This window comes from Zonotrichia albicollis, chromosome 9, assembly GCF_047830755.1.
Source record: "Zonotrichia albicollis isolate bZonAlb1 chromosome 9, bZonAlb1.hap1, whole genome shotgun sequence".
NCBI lineage: Eukaryota > Metazoa > Chordata > Aves > Passeriformes > Passerellidae > Zonotrichia > Zonotrichia albicollis.
In genome coordinates, this window is record NC_133827.1 from 41,334,726 (window position 1) to 41,353,854 (window position 19,129).

Genomic DNA, 19,129 nt, shown 5'->3' on the forward strand with positions numbered 1-19,129 from the left:
CAAGGGACAGCTGGGTTTGGGGACACCCCCAGCACACAGAGCCTGAGGGTCCCTCCCCATCCCCTGAGCCCCACAGGAGCTCCCTAAGGGCAGCAAGGGCTCCCAGGCACACCTGGGCTGCTGCAGGAGCCTTCACAGGGACACACAATCCCTGGAAAAGCTCCCAGTGAGGACAGGACATCTCAGGTACATCCAAACTGCAGGCATGGAGGTGAAAATTACAGTGGTTTGGGAGGGGAGGGACCTTGGAGCCCATCCTGCACCAGCAGGGACACCAACAAGTGACAGACTGTGTGTCCCTGCTCCTGCTGGGAAGCCATCCCAGGTTTTAAACCCTCCCTCCAGACCATGCTGTTCTCTTCGTGATTTTCCTTGAATTTAGAAAATGATCTGTTTGTGTTGTCCTGTTCAATAATGCAAAGTATGAGCAGGGGGTAGTTTTGTGATCTCTCCCCCAGTCTCTCTGAAATATGATCACAAGTCGTCGTGGTTGGGGGAATGTGTGATTTAATATCCTTGGGATGAAATGTCGTTGTGAGTCCCTAGAAAGGGCCGTGCTGAAATGCTGAGATCAGGGTGTGACAGACACAGAACACCATGAAATGACAACCACAGACACGTTCTGAAACATGAATATTTACTAACATAAATAAACAGTGTTTTATAACAAAAGGCACAGATTTTCAACTATAAACAATGGAAAAATATGTACAATTTCCACATAGGGAATCAACCAGCAAGTGCACAGTGGGTCACCTCAGTGACCTTCCTTCCGAGTCATTCCACCAGTTGGGAAGTGTCCAGGTTTTACCCCCCCACACAAACGGAGAGGTTTGTGGCTGGCAGCAGCACAGGCCTCAGATGGACACGGTGCTGCTGACCTCCTCGTACTGGATGATGAAGTAGGGGTAGCTCTGGTCGTCGTTGAAGATGACAAAGATCTGCGGCTCGAAGTAATTGTCCACGCACGAGTCGTACAGGTCGCTGGTGATGCTGCCGGGCTCCACGGGCGGCGGCCGCCTCATGGTGTGGTTGCCCACCGTGTACCTGCCCGTGAGCACCTTGGCCAGGAACATGAAGTGCACGCCCTTGGGGGAGCGCTTGGAGAAGTTGTGCGAGTAGCTGGCCTTCCTGGCAAAGTAGCTGCCCTGGCCGAACATGGTGGCGTGCTTGCCGCACACCCGCGGGTCGAAGTTGTGCTTGCAGATCCCGTCCACCACGTCCTGCGACGTGCCGTGGAACAGGTGCCGCTCGTTCATGATCCTGTCCAGCCCTGACATCTTCTTGGACATGTACTCCTTTTTCCTGGAACACAGAATGGCAATGAAGGTGAGCGTTCGCTGCAGGTCCCATGGCGGCATCGCCCTCTGGGAGAGCTCAGCTGTGAGGGGAGATGCAAATCCCTCTTATAAAATCCCTCCTCTAGGAATATCCATTATTAAAGAACTGCAATTCTCTTACCTTTTATACTTCTCCCAAAGGAACTGGTTCTGCACTCGCAGGATTTTCAAAATCCTGTATTTGGTCTCTGGCACAGTCTTGTGGAACAGGTTGTAAATGGTTCTGTAGCTTTTGTCTTCCTTCAGAACAGGCACTTGGATGAAGTCCTGAGCTGGATCCATTCCAATCCAGGTCTCGGGGTAGAAGCTGGGACAGGTGACGGCAGCTGGGGACAGGTCGTGTGCAGCAGCAGGGTTGGAGCACGGCGAGGGCAGGGCAGAGCTGCCACCCAGGGTCCTGGCAGGGACAAAGGTTGTGCTCAGACACCCTCAGCAGCCTCCAGCCACCCCCAGCAGGGCTGGAGAGCCTCTGATAACCATGGGAGTGTCCAAGGCCACGTTGGACAGGGCTCGGAGCACCCTGGGACAGTGGGAAGTGCCTGCCTGTGGCAGGGGGTGGCACTGGATGGGGTTGAAGGCCCCGTCCCAAACAGGAAGATTCTCACTGCCATTTACACAGCCAGAGGTGGATTTGCATTTACAGCTGGTTATTTTCCTGCCCCTCCTCTGGGAATGCTGCCTGGAGAACAGGCAGGGCTGAGGGAGGGAGCTGTGGCCAAGAAACCCCATGGATACCAGGAAAAAAACCCTTGGAAAACCCAGCAAAGGAGAGCAGCAGGACCCTGCTCCTACCCCCTGTGCAATCCCCACACTCTGGCAGCTGCTGAACTGAGAGAGGTGCCCTTGGTTCCTGCTCCCCTGACCCCACCTGAGAGAGCAGCCCTTACTCAGTGAGTAACTCCTCACTCCCTCGACTGTCCCTCCTGTGCCAAGGGCACCACTGGGACCCTGTGGCACCTGCAGGGCCCTGGCTCACAGCAGCAGGAGCTGCAGCTGCAGGAGCACGTGGGGCCAGCTCCAAAGTCCACCTGGGAGGATTTTCCCAAAGCATTTCTCTGGAAAAGCTGCCAACCCCTCAGTGCCCCGGGGCAGGAGAGAGGCACTGGCTGGGCCAGCCCAGGGTGGAGCTGCTCTCCAAACCCCACAGATGGCCAGGAACCAAACCAAACCCAAGGAAAAGCACTGGGAGGGGGAGTTGAGTGGAAAAAGGTCTATTTTTAAATCAACACATGGAAAGCTGTGACAGCCCTCCCACTTTTCAGGGCAGAAACACTCTCTGAGTGTTCTCTGGCTGTTCCCTCCTGCTCCAGGCCAAGGCCAGGATTCCCTTCATTTGCATGGATTTGACTCAACTCCAAGTTCTTCTCACTGGTTATTAACAGCTGAGCACAAACCCAGAAACTTGTTCTACAAATTGCTAATAAAATAGCAATCCAGTACCAAAGTGGGCATTTGTTTTTAATTTGGTTTTTCCTCTTTGATGGGCAAATGGGAAAAAAAAATATTCCTGTAGGGCCTCACTCACACTGGACTGGAAGAGCAAGCAGAGATTGCCAGTAAATCATGGATTAATGAGGAAGAATCAAATCCAATAAAAATCCTGCAATCTCTTGTTGTACTTTGTTCAGTTCTTCTGACTAGTGTAAAATATTTATGTTATTTATTTTACAGGGGAAGCCATTAAAAAGTCAGCCTTTTTCATTCCTATTCAAGGATTCTTTTGCAATTCCAGAACAGATTTAAACAGGTGGGAGGTGAGGGAAAGAACAAATCTCAGGTAGCATCATGTGGGAAGTGGAGGCAACACTGTCTCCTGAAGGATAGATCCCATAAATATTTAAAATGCTCTTGTTCTTGCCAAGAATCCATTATTTTAAGTGAGCTTTACAAGGTCTTTGGATAAATAAAATCAGAATGAAGTTTGGTGCAGAACAGAATCTCAGATTTTAGCCTGTAGGTTTGGTAGCTGGCACACACAGTTCTGGTCAATCCCTCACGAGTGTAGAGCCCCCAAGGTCCAACAAAATTAGCTGGGAATTAGTTGGGAATTGCATAATTTTAGCAGTGGTAAAATAGGAGCTCAGAAATCCTCATTTTTCATTAGGATGAGAAGCAGGACTGCTCAAACCAGCAAGCCCACTGGTGTTTTACTGGCACCCTCCAGTTTCTCTCTGATAACCTGGGGCTTCCTTCCTGTAAAACCCTCAATCTAAAAACACCTCAATCTAAAAAACCCTCAATCTAAAAACACCTCAATCTAAAAAACCCTCAATCTAAAAAACCCTCAATCTAAAAACACCTCAATCTAAAAAACCCTCAATCTAAAAACACCTCAATCTAAAAAACCCTCAATCTAAAAACACCTCAATCTAAAAAACCCTCAATCTAGAAACACCTGCCAGAACATGGACAGAATTTGGCAAACCTGACATTCCAACATCCACAAGGTACATTGCACATTTAAACAAGGAGTTCTCAGATAAATGTTCCTTTGGAGAGTGGCAGGAGCTGCCAGCATGACCCAGATTTTGGGTTCTCCTTGACATTTCCCACCCAACAGTGCCTGTTCCATGTCACAGCCCAGGAACACAACTCCCCCATCCAGCCCCACATGGAGAGCAGTGGGAATGGCTCAGTTTTTGGGATACTGCAGGAAGGGCAGTGGGAATGGCTCAGTTTTTGGGATACTGCAGGAAGGGCAGTGGGAATGGCTCAGTTTGGGGACACTGCAGGAAGGGCAGTGGGAATGGCTCAGTTTTTGGGATACTGCAGGCAGGGCAGTGGGAATGGCCCATTTTGGGGATACCTACTGCAGGAAGGGCATGAGCAGCAGGCAGGAGCGCAGCAGGGGCCTCCTCTTGATCTCCCTGCGGAAGCAGGAGTTCTGCTGGAAGCCGTCCTTGATGTTGAGGATGTACTGGTTGTGCCAGGTGATGAAGCGCACCTCGCGCAGCCCGCGGCAGCTCGCCTCCTCTATCAGCCTCACCACGGGCTGCAGGGGGGAAATGGGGAAAAAAGGGGGGAAAACACAGGGGAAAAACAGGGGGAAAACACAGGGGAAAAACAGGGGGGAAATGGGGAGAAAATAGGGGTAAAATGGGGAGGAAATGGAGGGAAAAATGGGGAGAAAAACAAGGAGAAAAGGGGGAAAATGGGGGGAAAACATGAGGGGAAAATAGGAAGAAAACAGGGGGAAATGGGGGGTGGGAAATGGGGGAAAACAGGGAAACCAGGAAAAAACCAGGGGGAAAACGGGAGAAAATGGAAGGGTATAATGATGGAGAAACAGGAGGAAAACCAGGGAGAAATGGGGGAGAAAGGAGGGGAAAACAGGGAAGGAAAATGTACACATGAGAAACCACACGCTGCAAAATTCATATTCCTGTTCCCCCCTGCACAAACCCAGCTTTCCTCGCAGCTCAAGCACCCCCACTGTGTTATTGTGGTATTTCTGCCCAACTCTCTGCAGGTCTTACACCCAGGAGTTATTTCTGGGACTGCCAGCACTGATGAGGTTTCACTGCAAACATCAGCCCAGGGGCTGCACCCCACAGCTCGGGCAGTGCATGTCCTGCCTCAGCAGAGCTCTGGGGACTGGGAAATCAATTAAAAACCACCAAGATAAATGGAAGCTGCCCCACTGCCATAAATCAGGCTCCAGAAGGGCTTCCTTGGTGCTGCCACAAGCTGCTTTGCTCCCCAGAGGGACAGACTGGCCAGCCCTGATGTCTCTGATGCTTTCAGGGTGATCCAAGTCACAGGATCACAGAACCACCACCCAGGCCAGCAGAGCTGTCCCTCCACTGCTTTCCCAGTTCACCAGTGACTCCTCATCCTCACAGGATGCCCAGATCCCCTCCCCGAGCGTGTGCAGAGGAACCAGGCTGACCATGACGTGTCAGCAGCAGCACTGGGAAGGGCCATACCTCGGAGTACTCTCTCCAGCCAAAGTGGTCCCTGCAGAAATACTTCCACACCGTGTAGCAGTTGGAGCTGGAGCTGGGGCAGGACGCTGTGGACAGGCGCCGCATTTGGTCGAACTCTGCGCTTTCATAGAACTTCATAAGGTTCAGATCCACCCAGCACTCCTGGCCCCTGGGCAAACGGGAGAAACAGACAATTCTCACCTTTTGTATGCCATTAAACACGTGGTTTTCAGCACAGAGGGACAAAACCCCAAACCCAGCAGCTGTCTGAGGTGTGGAATCCCAAAATGGTTTGGGTTGGAGGAGCCTAAATCTCATCCAGTGCCACCCCTGGGACACCTCCCACTGCCCCAGGTGCTCCAGCCCCAGTGTCCAAGCTGGCCTTGGGCACTGCCAGGGACCCAGGGGCAGCCACAGCTGTGCCAGGGCCTGCCCACCTTCCCAGGGAACATTTCCTGCCCAATATCCCATCCAGCCCAGCCCTCAGGCAGTTTAAAGCCTTCCCCTTGTCCTGGCACTAAGTGCCCTTGTTAAAGGACCCACAGAGACTGGAGAGGTGAGAACAGATTTCTGAAGAACTTCTCCTCACCAACTCACCAAATAAAGGTCTCTATTTAGAAAATAAAGCAGTTCAGTGGAACTGTTTGCACAGCGAGAATGAGCACGTTGAACTCTCAGAAGAACAGGGCACACAACCCAAATTTGGTGCTGCAGAACAGCACAATTCAAAATAAAACCCCATGAGCTCTCAACAGCAGAACGTGACCCCACTAATAAGTTTCATTTTCTCTGTTCCCTAAATGTAAGAAATAACAGAAGGTGTAAACTTTGCAGGACACTGGACTGAGATAGTTCCAAGTTAAAACACTGATGGATTTTTTCAGCTTGGTGCAGCCAAAACAAGGATATCTGGGCTGTCCCTTCCATCCTTCTGCAGAACTGCAGCCCAGACTGTGAATCCCCCAGATTCACAGGACAAACACTCTCCAGAGGTCACGTACACAGAGATGAGCAGGGGAATCGGTTGGTGAGGGCTCTGGCAGGAGGACGTGTGGTTTGCAGCTCCGCTCCGCGTTCGGGGACGTGGCGCCAGTTACCGCAAACAGGTTCAGAAAAACAGAAACGCTGCGAGCAGCAGGGCCCAGCAGGAAACGAGAGCTGCTCCCAGCACAACAGCTGTGAGACACAGCACGGCTCAGAGCCCAGCTCCCTGCCTGCTGAAACTGCTGAGCTTCTCTCTCTGACTCAACCAGTTCCTCCCTGCACCAGCAACAACCTGGCGGCCCCAGGGGCTTCAAAGGGCCCCCGAGGCACGAGGAGCTTTTGTGCTCAGGGCAAGGCAGGCACTGACACTGCTGGTGACACCAAGGCAGCAGATCTTATCTCCTGGTGCACTCGATGGAAGCTGCAGGGGAAGGACTCTCCCACAGATGGGCCCAGCTTTGGGTGGGGGGCTGAGTGTTTAAACTCCTGCATGAAACCAAACATCACTTAAAGGATATTGGCTTCAAAAGATCATGGAAATCACAGATTTGGTTAAATTGGAAAAGCTCCCACAGAGTCCAACCATCCCCAGCAGTGCCAAGGCCACCACTGCCCCATGTCCCCAAGTGCCACCTCCCCAGGGCTGTCAAACCCCTCCAGGCATGGGGCTCTACCAGGCAGCCTGTGCCAGGGCTGGGCACCCAACCAAGAGTGTAATTTGGAAGCACAGGTACTGAAATAGCAACAGCAGAGCTCACACAGCAGAGCCAATGTGCTGCCATGGAAAGGCACAGCGGCAGGAAGGGCCAGGGAACACTCCAGGGGATGTTCATCAGCAGCTCCTCCCAACACAGCACTGGGCTGTGCCAGGCCCACAGGAGCCGCTGCAGCAGGGCAGGAGCACAAACAACCCCCCTGAGCCCGATCTTAGCAGGGCCTCTCAGTTCCAGCCCCAGAGAGGGGCACCAGAGCCAGGGCAGCACGTGAGTTTCAGGTTCTGCTGCATCTGCCCTCTCATCGAGTCATGCTGCTCTCTGTGGTGACCCTGGGCCACGTGGGAGGTGACACCTCACCCTGGGGAAAGATGCTGCAGACATTTCCCTCTCTGCTCAAAGGCTCTCTGCTCAGGGCACAAAAGAAGCCAAAAGCAGTGACTTTGCTGCTTTTGCCCTGTTTATTTTTTCAAGGCTGGAAAGACTGTTTTTCCCTGCCTTTACAGTTGGTGACTGGGGTGCTTGCAAAAGCAATCTTCTGGAATTTTCACAGCCAGGGGGGAGCTTGTGAACCTGAAACAACTGCTGACACACTGGCCTGCATATGTGTGTGTGTGCACATGTACAGCTTGGATGAATGCCTGGCAGGGATAAAACAATAATAATAATAATAATAATAATAATAATAATAATAATAATAATAATAATAATAATAATAATAAATAAAGTAACCCCTGGATCAGGAAGTCCTTGAGTCCTTGCAAAGAGGCTGCACCAGAAGTTGTTTGTTCTTCCCAGGCACCCACTCCTGGCCACTCCTGAACACGAGATCCTGGGTCAGGGGAGCCTGGGATGTAGGCACGGGTAAGTTCTCAAACTCCACAGCAATGAGGATGTTGAACACATCCCCCTTTCCCAAGGATTGCACAGGCACCCTATTTCCTAATTCCAACCCCAGCTGTTTGCAGGGCAGCACAAACAGAGAGTCATGTGCTTGCTGGGCTCCAGGGGCTCTGAGCTGCTTGGGATGTGGATGTGTTTGGGATGTGCATGTGTTCAGGATGTGCATGGGTTTGTTTGGGATGTGCATGTGTTCGGGAGGGGTTGCTTTGTTTGTTTCATTGCTAAATAGGTGGAAGATGCTCCTGGCAGGGGTGGGACTCGATGACCTTTAAGGGTCCTTTCCAACCTAAACTATTGGTGTTTATTCCTTTCCAGCATCCCACCTATCTCTGCCTTCTGGCAGTGGAAATTCCTTCCCCTCGTCCTGTCATTCCAGGCTTTTCCTGAAAATGAATGCTCCCCATCACACTTTCCAAAACCAACTTCCCCAAAGAAACCACTCCTGTGTACATGTGACTACAGGAATCAGATTCCCAATTATCACTCAGCTCCAATCCCTCCTGATTTCAGCAACTCGGAGCACCCAGCAGGAAGGAAGCTCCGGATCAGTGCTGCTGCTGAGCACAGCATTGTCCCAGCCCTTGGTGTCCCTGGGTCCTGGCAGGGCAGGGCTGTCACAGCTCCGAGCCTGCTGCCCCACCTGGGAGCAGCTCCGGAGAGCAAGCCCTGATCCCTGTGACAGGAGGAGCCGCTTTATGGCCGGGACAGCCTGACCTGAGCCAGGTGACAGCTGCTCCCCAAAGTGCAATCTGTTTATTGACAGGAAACAAGAGCAGGGATGGCAGTGCTTGCTGCCTCCTCGGCTCAGGGCCTCCCTGCCTTTGTACAGCTCCAAGCCAATTAGCTCCATTTCATATGGAAATGGTGCTGCCAACTGCAGCAAAGAGAAACCCACACAGCACAAGGCAAGCACTTCCAAAAGCCCTTCACAGGAGTTTCGTTCGGGGCTCTCTGCCTTGCATTCCTGCTGGAAAGGAATGAAAAGCAGCTCCCAGCCACTCAGAGGGTATAGCCAAGAACCTCCCCCAAACCCAGCCACAGGGACTCTCAGCTGGTTTCCCATCTCCCCGTTATCACTAACACATGCCTTATCTCACAGGCTGTGGCTCTGTGTGGATTACACGGAAAACTTCTGAAATTTAACTGTTTGATGGGCCAGGGGCCTGCAGAATCCCCATAGAGCTGCTGCCCCTCCCTGGCAGTGCCAAGGCCAGGCTGGACAGGGCTGGAACAGCCTGGCACAGTGGGAGGTGTCCCTGCCAGGGCAGGGGTGGCACTGGCTGAGCTTTCAGGTCTTTTCCAAGCCAAAGCACACTGTGATTCCATGATTCCATCCTGAAATGCCTGCCCCGTGCTCTGTATGATTCTAACACGTCAGGCACATTCTGTCAGCACCGGAGGAGCAGCCATCCCACACACAGAGGAATGAAGGAAAACCAGTTTCCTGTACATTTTGTTGTGTCCGTGCCTCTCCTTCCCCGTCCCTTGACATGGCCCTGATAACTGCGGTGGAACACTCTGTATTTACAGAGCCGTGGAAGCACTGGGGTCGGAAAAGCCCTCCAGGAACACCGAGTCCAGCCCAGCCCAGAGCACGGAGTGCCCCGTTCATCACTGCTGGGACACCTCCAGGCATGGGCACTCCAAACCGCCCTGCACAGACCCTTCCTGTGCCTGGCCACCCTACCCAGGAGAGATTGCTGCTGGTACCCGAGCTGAACCTTCCCAGCACAGCTCGAGTTTCCTCCTGCGCTGTCATTTCCTGGCTTCAGCCGAGGGCGGGGGTGAGCACAGGGACACGTCCCCCTGCAGAGCCACCTGCTCTCCCCTCTCTCTCTGCAAGAAGCCCATAAACTCACAGAAATTACGGGAAGAAGAAAGAAAAGGACAGAAATCAAAGCAACAGCAAGAAGCTGCTGTGTCAGGCGAGCTGGGAGCCCTCTGTGCCAAGAGGAAAAGTGGAATTTTCAGCCAAAGCAGGGGGAACTGATGGGTCAGGAACTGCAGAGTTGTTTTAAACAAATCCTGCTGTAATCTCTAATGCTGCTGCTTGTTTTGAAAAGCGATGTGTGCATGATGGGACAGGTGTGTGTGTGGGGAAACCTGCTCGGCTCCTCAGCCAAGTATTTCCTCTTAGCAAAGAGCATCTTAAAATATCCCAACGTGGGCATCTCCTGCTGGAAAGCAGCACTTGGCACTGCTCTCTCTTTGCTGAAAGCTGGAACTTCTCCCAGGGCCTCTCCTCACATCCATGAAGAAAACGGAGTGCTTCTAAGTACTTTAACCTGCTTGAGTTGATGTTCCCCCATTTGTTTAGATAGCTTGGTATGTGGCTCGACATACTTGGCAGACTCAAGAATACAAAAAACACATAAGTAATTTATGATACTGGTTTGAGGCCAAACTGCAAGAAGCAGCTGAAGGAGTTGCATTACAAAGTAACTAAACAAGGTTTGCCACTCCTCTGAGATCACATTCCCTTAGGTGAGAGGCAACAACTTAATGTGCATTTTACATTACTCATCTCAATAACTTATCTCCATCGTTACTCATCCCAATAATGAAGAGGAAGGAAGGTTTATATAAACAGCTCCTTGAAGAACACCCTAATTTAGAGCTCATTCCCTAATTGAGCTGGTGGCCAGCACTTTGTGGAGGGGCCCATCTCCCTGGGGGCAGCGGCGGTGCCAGGACCATTGCCATCACCACACCCCAGAGCCGTGGCACACGGAGCAGCACAAACAGCAGCCTGGCCGGGCAGGCACGGTGCTGAGCAGGCGTTTCCTCGGGCTGCCAGGGAGCAGACAGGCCTGCAAAGCTCGTCTGACCACGATAGCAGATTAATGGCTTTAACAAATAATGCTGGAACCATGGGACGCAGCGCTGGCGGGGCACAGGCACAGGGACACGGGCTGCCACTGCCGGGGGACACAGCTCAGGGACACAGCTCAGGGACACTGCCACCAGCCTCAGTGACCACCAGGGACCTGGGGCTCCCCACACCTTGCCAGGTGCTCCCCACAAGGTGATGTTGCATAAGAAGCAGCTGGTGATGATGCACACTAAACCATTGACCTCCCACCTCAAAACCTGGCTTAGAACCTCGGCAAGCCAAAAATGCAAGGAGGATCAGACTCAAAGCTTGAAATCAGAAGCTCTGGTCTTAAATAGAGCTTCACTCCAAAGGTCTCACTGAACACACATGCGGCTGTTCCAAGGATGGAGGGGATGTTAAACATCAGCTGATGCCACCCCTGCCATGGCAGGGACACCTTCCACTGTCCCAGCTGCTCCAGCCTGGCCTGGGGCACTGCCAGGGGGCCTGCCCACCCTGCAGGGAGGGATTTCTCCCCAGCAGCCAGTGTGAATGTGCAGTTTGGCAGAACCCCTCAGCCCAGCAAGGCCGGGTCAGTACCCCAGGCTCCAGGGCAGGGTCCCACCCGGCCGTGCCCAGCCCAAGCTGCTCCTGTCCCCTCCCTCCCGCTCAGGGAACGTGCTGTCCCTGGCACACACCTGTCCCCGCTGGATGGGACAAGCAGAGATCCGTGTGCCACCCGCCCCAGCAGGCTGGCACCTGCACAGCCAGGGCAGGGAGATGGCAGCGCACAGCAGCCTCCCAGCCCGGGGTGACTAAGACATGACCAAGCACTGTGTCCTTTCCATTCATCATTCCCAAGTCCATCCTTCAGGACACAGCTCATGTGCACTGATGGATTCGCTGACACAACTTCTAAAAGAAAACCATTTGCTCATTTGCACAGAATTCAGAGTTAAATCACTTAATGGGCTTGTCTCTGGCTGTGCTGCTTTGTTTTCAGAAATCATTTCTAACACTTGGAAAACAGAAGTTCCTCTGTTGTAAAATAGAGTAAATTTTATTTGCTATGTACTTAGAAGATTTTTCAATTTTTATTAAAGACTGGCACATTTCTTCAAGACAATTCTATAAATTGTAGTTGTTCCCTACTACATATCCTACTTCATTTTCAGTGTGGGACATCCATATTCTGATATTGCCATCACTAAAAGGCCCTGGCACAGTGCCCAGAGCAGCTGGGGCTGCCCCTGCATCCCTGGCAGTGCCCAGGGATGGACATAGGGGCTGGGAGCCCCTGGGACAGTGGAAAGTGCCCATGGCAGGGGTGGCACTGTGTGATCTTTAAGGTCCCTTCCAACCCAAACCAGTCTATGACAAAGGCTGAATTCAGTGTCTAATCCAAGACATCAAATTCAGTGAAAGTAAAGACTCACACTGACTTTAAGCACTAGATTTGGTCTGGTGCCAAATGAGAAATCTCAGCTTAATGGATGAAAATAAAATATTGAGAAAGCAGGGATATACTTTCTTCAGGAACTGAAAGGAAGAAGAGGCAGTGAGCAGAACCCCCACGGATTCAGGTGGCAAAGGCAGTGTGAAGTTCTCACTCCAGAAATGTCACTTTGAACTGGAGTTGTGCCAGCCTGGCAAACTTCTCCTCTCTTATCTGCCCTGCCACAGCTGCACCACACACTTCCTCCAAAAAAAAAAAAAAACCAAACCGAGCCAGTCTGCACCCTGCACTAACTGGACCCTGCAAACATCACTGTTCCCCACTGCTCCTCACACTGGAACCTGCAGGGGAGAAGCTGAAGAAGTTTTAGCTCTCGGGGTGCAGGAGCCCACACAGGGTCACACAACCACATCAACAGCTGCTGGCTAATTTTAGAAAATGAGTCAATAAACAAGCTCTGAACAGAGAAAACAATAACTTCAGTAACTGCTCTAACAGTGATGATCAGCATTTCTGAGCGTGTGGCTCAGGCTGCTCACAGGGAACAAGCTGGAACATCCCCATTTACTGACAGTGATGTGACCCTTCCCAAGGACCCTGCAGAGCTGCCCTGTGCTTTTCTGCTGGGGATGGAAGGATGAGGCTGTGCTCACAGTGACACACAGCAACTGCTCTGTCATCCCTGTCCCCAGCGCTGCCAAGGCTTTCATGCTGCCACTTTGTCCAACACAGAGGAAACACTAATTAGGAACGCCAAGAACAAGTACAGCATTCCTCAACAGTCTCTGGATTCCTACAGAGCTGAAGTTTTCTTATTTCACACACTCCAAGTCCTCCAGCTTCAAAGAACACATTCCAGATGCTAAATAACAATTTTACAAGTGTACAAAAATTTTTTGTCCAGTTAAACTTGTTGGATATTAATCAAGAAACATCATGCCAGAGTTTATAACATGCTTGGATACAAGTACCAGGGAAAAAAAGGCACAGCCTGTTATATTTCTGCACCCTTCCCAGCAAGGGAGTAAATTCAGTTACCTACCGATACTTGACTTTGATCTTGTCATTGTCAGGGTTGCAGTAAAGCCTCTCCAGGTGCTCCTGGGAGTCGTTGGTCACACTTTGCCACCTCTGGGTTGCTGTCCTCCTCACCTGCCAGTGATAGGGCAGCACCGTGTGATGCTTGGGACAATCACTGCCATAAACACAAGTGCCCTGGAGAAAATCCACACAGATTTCAATCCCATCCTCCTGGTGGGTGTGATACTGCAGCTGGTTCAACAGCTCAAACACCAGGTCAAGGGAAGCCTCTTCACTTTTGTCCTGGAATATCCCAGCACTGAATTTATTGCTTGGGGTCAAGTTGTATTGCACTGGACAGCTGTTCTCCTGGAGGAAGCCAGATGTGTAGCTTTCCAGAACCTTGTCAGGGAACAAAGGACAAGCTGCACCATCACCAGCACTTGGGTGCAAAGGATGATCCTGGAATGATTCATTACCATTATCAGCAGCAGTTCCAGGAGTTTCTGGGGAGAAACCTTGCTCTCCTGACTGCACGTCCTGCTCAGGATGCCCGGGGGAAGGACGGGCTCCTGGCAGCTGACCCTGCACATCTGGGGCTGCTGGCATCAGCACAGTCACATTATTTTCTGTCTGAGGGCAAGAGGTACCGAGGTCCAGAGTCTTTTTCACAGCAGGTTCACATAAATCCCCGTGGCCACCCCGCTGGCCTCGGGGCACAAAGACCCTGTCCAAGGCCCCGGCTCCCAGCAGGCTGGTGAAGATGGGCCGCAGGGCCCGCAGAGTTTGTGAGTCCAGTCTCTTCTGCACTTGCTGCTTCTTCTTGAAGCAGGGCTTCACCGGGGGGATCTTCTCAGCCAGCCGCACCTGGGGAGGAAAGTCCTCTGAAGGAGAGCACTTCATGGCTGGGCAGGGAGCCTGGGGCACCACGCACGCCGGCTGCGCCTCCGCGTCCATCGGACACACGCTCTGCTCTCTCCAAATCACTTCCAAACGTCCCAGAGCCTCCCAGGAACCAACCTAGGGCAGAAAGGAAAACAAGACAGTTAATCTCTCTAATTGCTCATGGTTGACACGAACAAGATCACCCCTGGAGAGGATTTTGAGCCAGCAGCAGCAAACTCCTCCCCTCGCTGTGACTGCGGGTAGCCCTTAGGCACGTAAAGCATGAAAGCAGCCAAAGTCAGGCTAATTAATCCCAAACCCACACTGCTCCTCTCCCCGCACATGCAGCTCTGAGACGCTCCGGCACGCACACGCATCCCCCGAGGGTGGGCAGGAGAGAAAGGGGGACGGTCCGACGCCTCCTCCCTGTCAGGATGTTCAACAAACGGGAGCGCCTGGCTTCGTTCTGTCCCACAAAGAGAACACGACAGCGCTCATTCCTGTGCCTCCCTCACACGCAGACCTGAGCAGCATGAGACACGTCCCCCCCCGCATTTCAGACATTCCTGCACCATTTCCTCTCCCACCGGAGGAGCAAACCTACACGTTCCCGTTCCGCTGCCATGTGTCCTCCCTCGTGTCACCTCCCACGGCCCGGCGGAACCGAACCGCACCGCTGGCTGCGGAGAGCCACGGCCAGCTTCCCACAGATTGCACCGTGCCACCCTGCCGGGGCTCCCGGGATCGCTGCGGAGAGCCACGGCCGGCTTCCCACAGATTGAACCGTGCCACCCTGCCGGGGCTCCCGGGATCGCTGCGGAGAGCCACGGCCGGCTTCCCACAGATTGAACCGTGCCACCCTGCCGGGGCTCCCGGGATCGCTGCGGAGAGCCACGGCCAGCTTCCCACAGATTGCACCGTGCCACCCTGCCGGGGCTCCCGGGACCGCAGAGCCCCCAGCCCGTCCCTGCCGGGATCTCTCCCAGCCCGGCCCTGCCCTGTCCCGGTCCCTGTCCCCGCCCTGTGGCACCCGCCGTGACACACCGGCTCCTCTCGCCACGCCGGGCACCAGGAATTAAAACTGGGCAGGGAAGCAAACAGAAAGGTGATGGTTACTCAGGAACCGAGAAAGGCATTGCTTGCACGCTGCAGAATTGTGTTCTTTTAAAGCACAAATAAGCAGTGTGTCTCGCACGTCACCAGAAGCAAGTGCTATGCCTTTTAATCAGGAATCCTGTAATGTTTGATTACATTTAATTAAACCTTCTTCAATCTCGCATGCAGGCTCAATGCTCAGAGTGGAGCACATTAAGGATTACTTCCTGGATAAATGCATTCCGAGCAAAGTTACTCCTCACTTCAAAACAAAATCCAAAACACCAGAGAAAATTTGGCAATAATCTCTTACTACTGATGATTTGCTCTGGAAAATTTCTCATTGAGCCTTCGGTATTTTGGAACATTCATTTATAACGCTTTTCCATTTCCCTGGGAAACAGCAGGTTATGATTGCCAGGAAAAAGAAAAAAAAAAAAAGTTGTGCCTCTCCAGTTTTCCCATTTTTAGATTAAATTTAAAGCAACTGGTATATCTGTTTGGCAGTTAACCCCAAAGTCATCGGCGTATCTGTTATTCTTCCACAGACACCAGGCAATTCCTCCAAAGCACCAAAGGCACCTTCAGGTAACTCCAAAGGTTTAAAAATCCTCGACTCCGGAGAGAATGAGACGTTCCCGTAGTTGCAGCCCAGGTCTCCCTGCCCTGGCGAGGAGCGAGAGGATCCCTGCAGCGCCAAGGTGCTGAGCAAGTGACTTCTGATCTCCTCCAGCCATACCTTCGCTGCCATTTCAACATTCATATTCCTCGCTCGACCAGCATTTAAGTTTGGCTGCTATTTTTACAGCAGCGCCTCGGTGAGCCGAGCCGGATCCCGCACCGGCTCTAAAAATAAAGCGGCGGAAGGCCGAGGCTCAGCCCCGCCGCCGCAGCAGCAGCAGCGGAGCGCTCCCGCAGCGATGCTCCCTCCGCAGCCGCCGCTCTCGGGCCGGGCTCGCTCCCCGAGCGCTCGCCATGGCCCGCGAGCCGCCCCTCCTGCACACGGAGCCGCTCCGCCGGTCGGACACGCTGCAACAACCAACAATGGACGCGGGGCCCTGACACAGACCCCGAGCACGGCCGAGCTGCCGGGCAGCCTCAGCTGGGACCTACCGGCGCGGCTCCCTCGGCGCTGCTGCCGCCTCCTGACCCAAATCCACGGTAACTCCAGAGCGAGATCACTTTTCAGGCGGGGGGAGCTGCAGTGAACGCGGCGGCCGGTGCGGGGTCAGCACCGCCGTGTCCGCACCGAGGGCCGCGTGTGCCCGCGCATCCCGCCCTGCCTCGCCCGGCTCCCCCGGCTCGCTGCGCCGCCCGTTTAAATAGCGCTGCCAAGGAGCCGCGAGGGCAGCGGGCCGGGGCGGAGCGCGGGCGGGCAGGGCCGGTTCCCCGCCCCGGGGCCGGTCCCCCCGCGGCGCCGGCCAGGCTGCAGCACGCCCCGCGCCGGTGTCAGCGGCCAGAACCGAAAGCGCCGCCCGAGGCCGTTCCCGAGAGCGATAGGACGAGCGGCCCCTTCGCGTTTCATTTATCACGCACCGAGCGTTTCGTTTCGGGCCGGCGGGGAGGGAGCGATGTCCCCGAGCGCGGCGCTGCGTGCGTGGGGCTCGCACGCGAGCCGGGACGGGCCCGGAACGAGCCGTGTCAGCCCGGGCGCTCCAGTCACGCAGCACGCAGGAACACACCGTCCTCCCGCACGGAAGGCGAGCACGGCACCCTGAGCCTGCCCGCGCCGCCGAGCTCCCCAGCCGCGCTAATTAATGAGTAAGAGACAAACAGGGAGCCCGTCCCGGAACAAAGTCACCCTGACTCACTCGGTGCACCCACACGCAGCCCCTGGCACGGCGCTGCCCCGATCGGGGCTCTGCTCTGTCGGTGACACACTCCGGAAAAGCGAGCGTGGAGTGGAACAGGTTTCCCGGAGAGGCTGTGCCTGCCCCAGCCCGGAAAGTGCTCAAGGCCAGGCTGGACGCGGCTTGGAGCAAACAGATCTGCAGAAGGTGTCCCTGCCCACGGCAGGGAGGTGGAACGAGACCGGTTTTAAGGTCCCTTCCCAGCCCAAGCCGCGCTGTGATAACGCACCGGAGGCAGCTCCTGTTTGTTTACAGAGTGTTTCATAGGTGGGATCGGTGAAGAGCAGCCAGGCTGCCTGTGTCCCAGCCGTGGCCGTGCTGTCCCCGCCTGGCTGTACGTGTGCGGGAGCACGGCCGGTTCAGCTGTCCGTGCCGGCCTGGCATGCTTCCCTGCTGAATCACTGCCTGCTCCCGGAGAAACCCCAGCGGGGCACGGCCAGCACTCACACGGACACCAGCCACAGCCGATGCACCCACAGCACGAACAATGGCCTGATAAGATAACTCAGAAAGGAGGCAGTAACTTCAGAATGTAACGCTGGTGCTGATGACACCTATTGTATCATCAGCCTGGAGAGCCTCTGACTCCCCATCCCTGGAAACGTCCAAGGCCAGGTTGGATGGGGCTTGGAGCAACCTGACCTTTGGAAGGTGTCCCTGCCCAGGGCAGGGGCTGGATCAAGATGAGCTTTAAGGCCCTTCCGTCCCAAACCACCCTGGGCTCCCTCCCACAACCCGTGTTCTTGTTTTCTTTCCAAAGCCAGTCTTTCATTCCTTGTGCCCAGTGACTTTATGAAATTAGGCACACAGAAACAAAGGCAGCTGGAAGGAAACTTGTTTTAAGGTGGCACAAACTGTACAGCACAGTTGGAAAATATTGCACAGCTGCATTTAGAGTGCAGGTAGGATATGCCATTTCCCCAACAAATTACAGAAATGGAGCTCTATAGAATCACAGACTTTTTGGGGTTGGGAATGACCTCAAAGCCCATCCAGTCCCACCTTCCACTGTCCCAGGCTGCTCCAAGCCCGGTCCAACCTGGCCTTGGACTTCCAGGGATGGGGCAGCCACAGCTTCTCCGTGCCAGGGCCTCCCCGTCCTCAGAGGGGAGAATTTTATCCAATCTAAACCTACTCCTTGTCAGTCTGAAGCCATTCCCCCTTGTCCTGTCCCTCCATGTCCTTGTAAATAGTCCCTCTCCAATGCAGCTGGAGAGAGAATGACTCAAGAGAGGCTGAGTAAAGGTGGCATCCATATCTGCAGGAGCTGAAAACAAATTATCATCTATAAATTAATTGCGCTCTGGAGTGTCTGAAGCATCAGACAGAGCCTCCCCGTCTGTCTGGACTGGAGCGTTCCCGAGCAGGGTGGCTGGGATATGTCACATCCTCGTTCAGGGAGAAGGAGCTGCTCACACACACTTGTATTTATGTGCCACCACCAGAACAGAAATTACCACTTTGGAATAGCTCCCTTCACGCATGAGCTATAAATAAGAGGCACATATGGCTGATCTGCACACTGGGATGGGCACAGCTCCCGCTGCACCGGGGCTGGGAGGATGGAACCAGGCAAAGACAGAGGCTGCAATAACCATCTTTCCCCAAACAAATATGTAATTAAAGGAACCACAGCACACCAGACCCTCGGACAGCCATTTCTGAGGCCACCTCACACAAATATAGAAAGAAACTCTGACCACCACGAAAGCATGATCTCATCTTTAAATACATGTTTAAATCTTAAGCAAGAGAAAGAAAGCTTTAATTATTTCTTTCAGATGGTAAACGGCCCCAGCTGAATACAGCAATTTACAACTCTGACTTGCAAATACAGGATAATCAGTATGCACACTTGGATTCGCTGATGAAAAGAGGGGAAACATCTGACTTAAATGTTTGTGATAAAACAACAAAGCTCTCAGGCTCCAACACATTTTTTTCTAATGACAGAACTCCTTTTCCACCTCAACTCTTGCACAATGAACATTCTTCACTTCCTAGAACACATCCCAGCACAGGAAAGTTCATTGTCCTTTCCAGTATTTTCACACAAGGCAACAAACAGCACCGTGCTGACAACTAACAAAGGGATCATAGAATGGTTTGGGTGGCAAAGAACTCAAATCTCACCTCATTCCC

At 53.3% G+C, this 19,129-nt stretch overlaps 1 protein-coding gene across 6 annotated transcripts; it reads right to left on the reverse strand.

The window, feature by feature from the left end:
- Positions 1–515: 515 nt before the first annotated feature.
- Positions 516–16,822, reverse strand: TIPARP (TCDD inducible poly(ADP-ribose) polymerase). 6 transcript variants are annotated; one of them, XM_005494615.4, is made up of 6 exons: positions 14,366–14,855; positions 13,180–14,177; positions 5,267–5,435; positions 4,151–4,332; positions 1,462–1,737; positions 516–1,305 (listed from the first exon to the last, which is right to left on the reverse strand). In XM_005494615.4, the coding sequence occupies exons 1-6, from the start codon at positions 14,417–14,419 to the stop codon at positions 858–860; spliced, it is 2,127 nt and encodes a 708-aa protein (XP_005494672.3). In that variant the 5' UTR covers positions 14,420–14,855; the 3' UTR covers positions 516–857. The 6 variants fall into 6 exon arrangements, with proteins under 6 accessions (XP_005494672.3, XP_074403649.1, XP_074403652.1 ...); XM_074547548.1 differs by having other exon boundaries at positions 518–1,305; positions 14,414–14,853; XM_074547551.1 differs by lacking the exon at positions 14,366–14,855 and adding an exon at positions 16,674–16,822 and having other exon boundaries at positions 522–1,305.
- Positions 16,823–19,129: the final 2,307 nt, after the last annotated feature.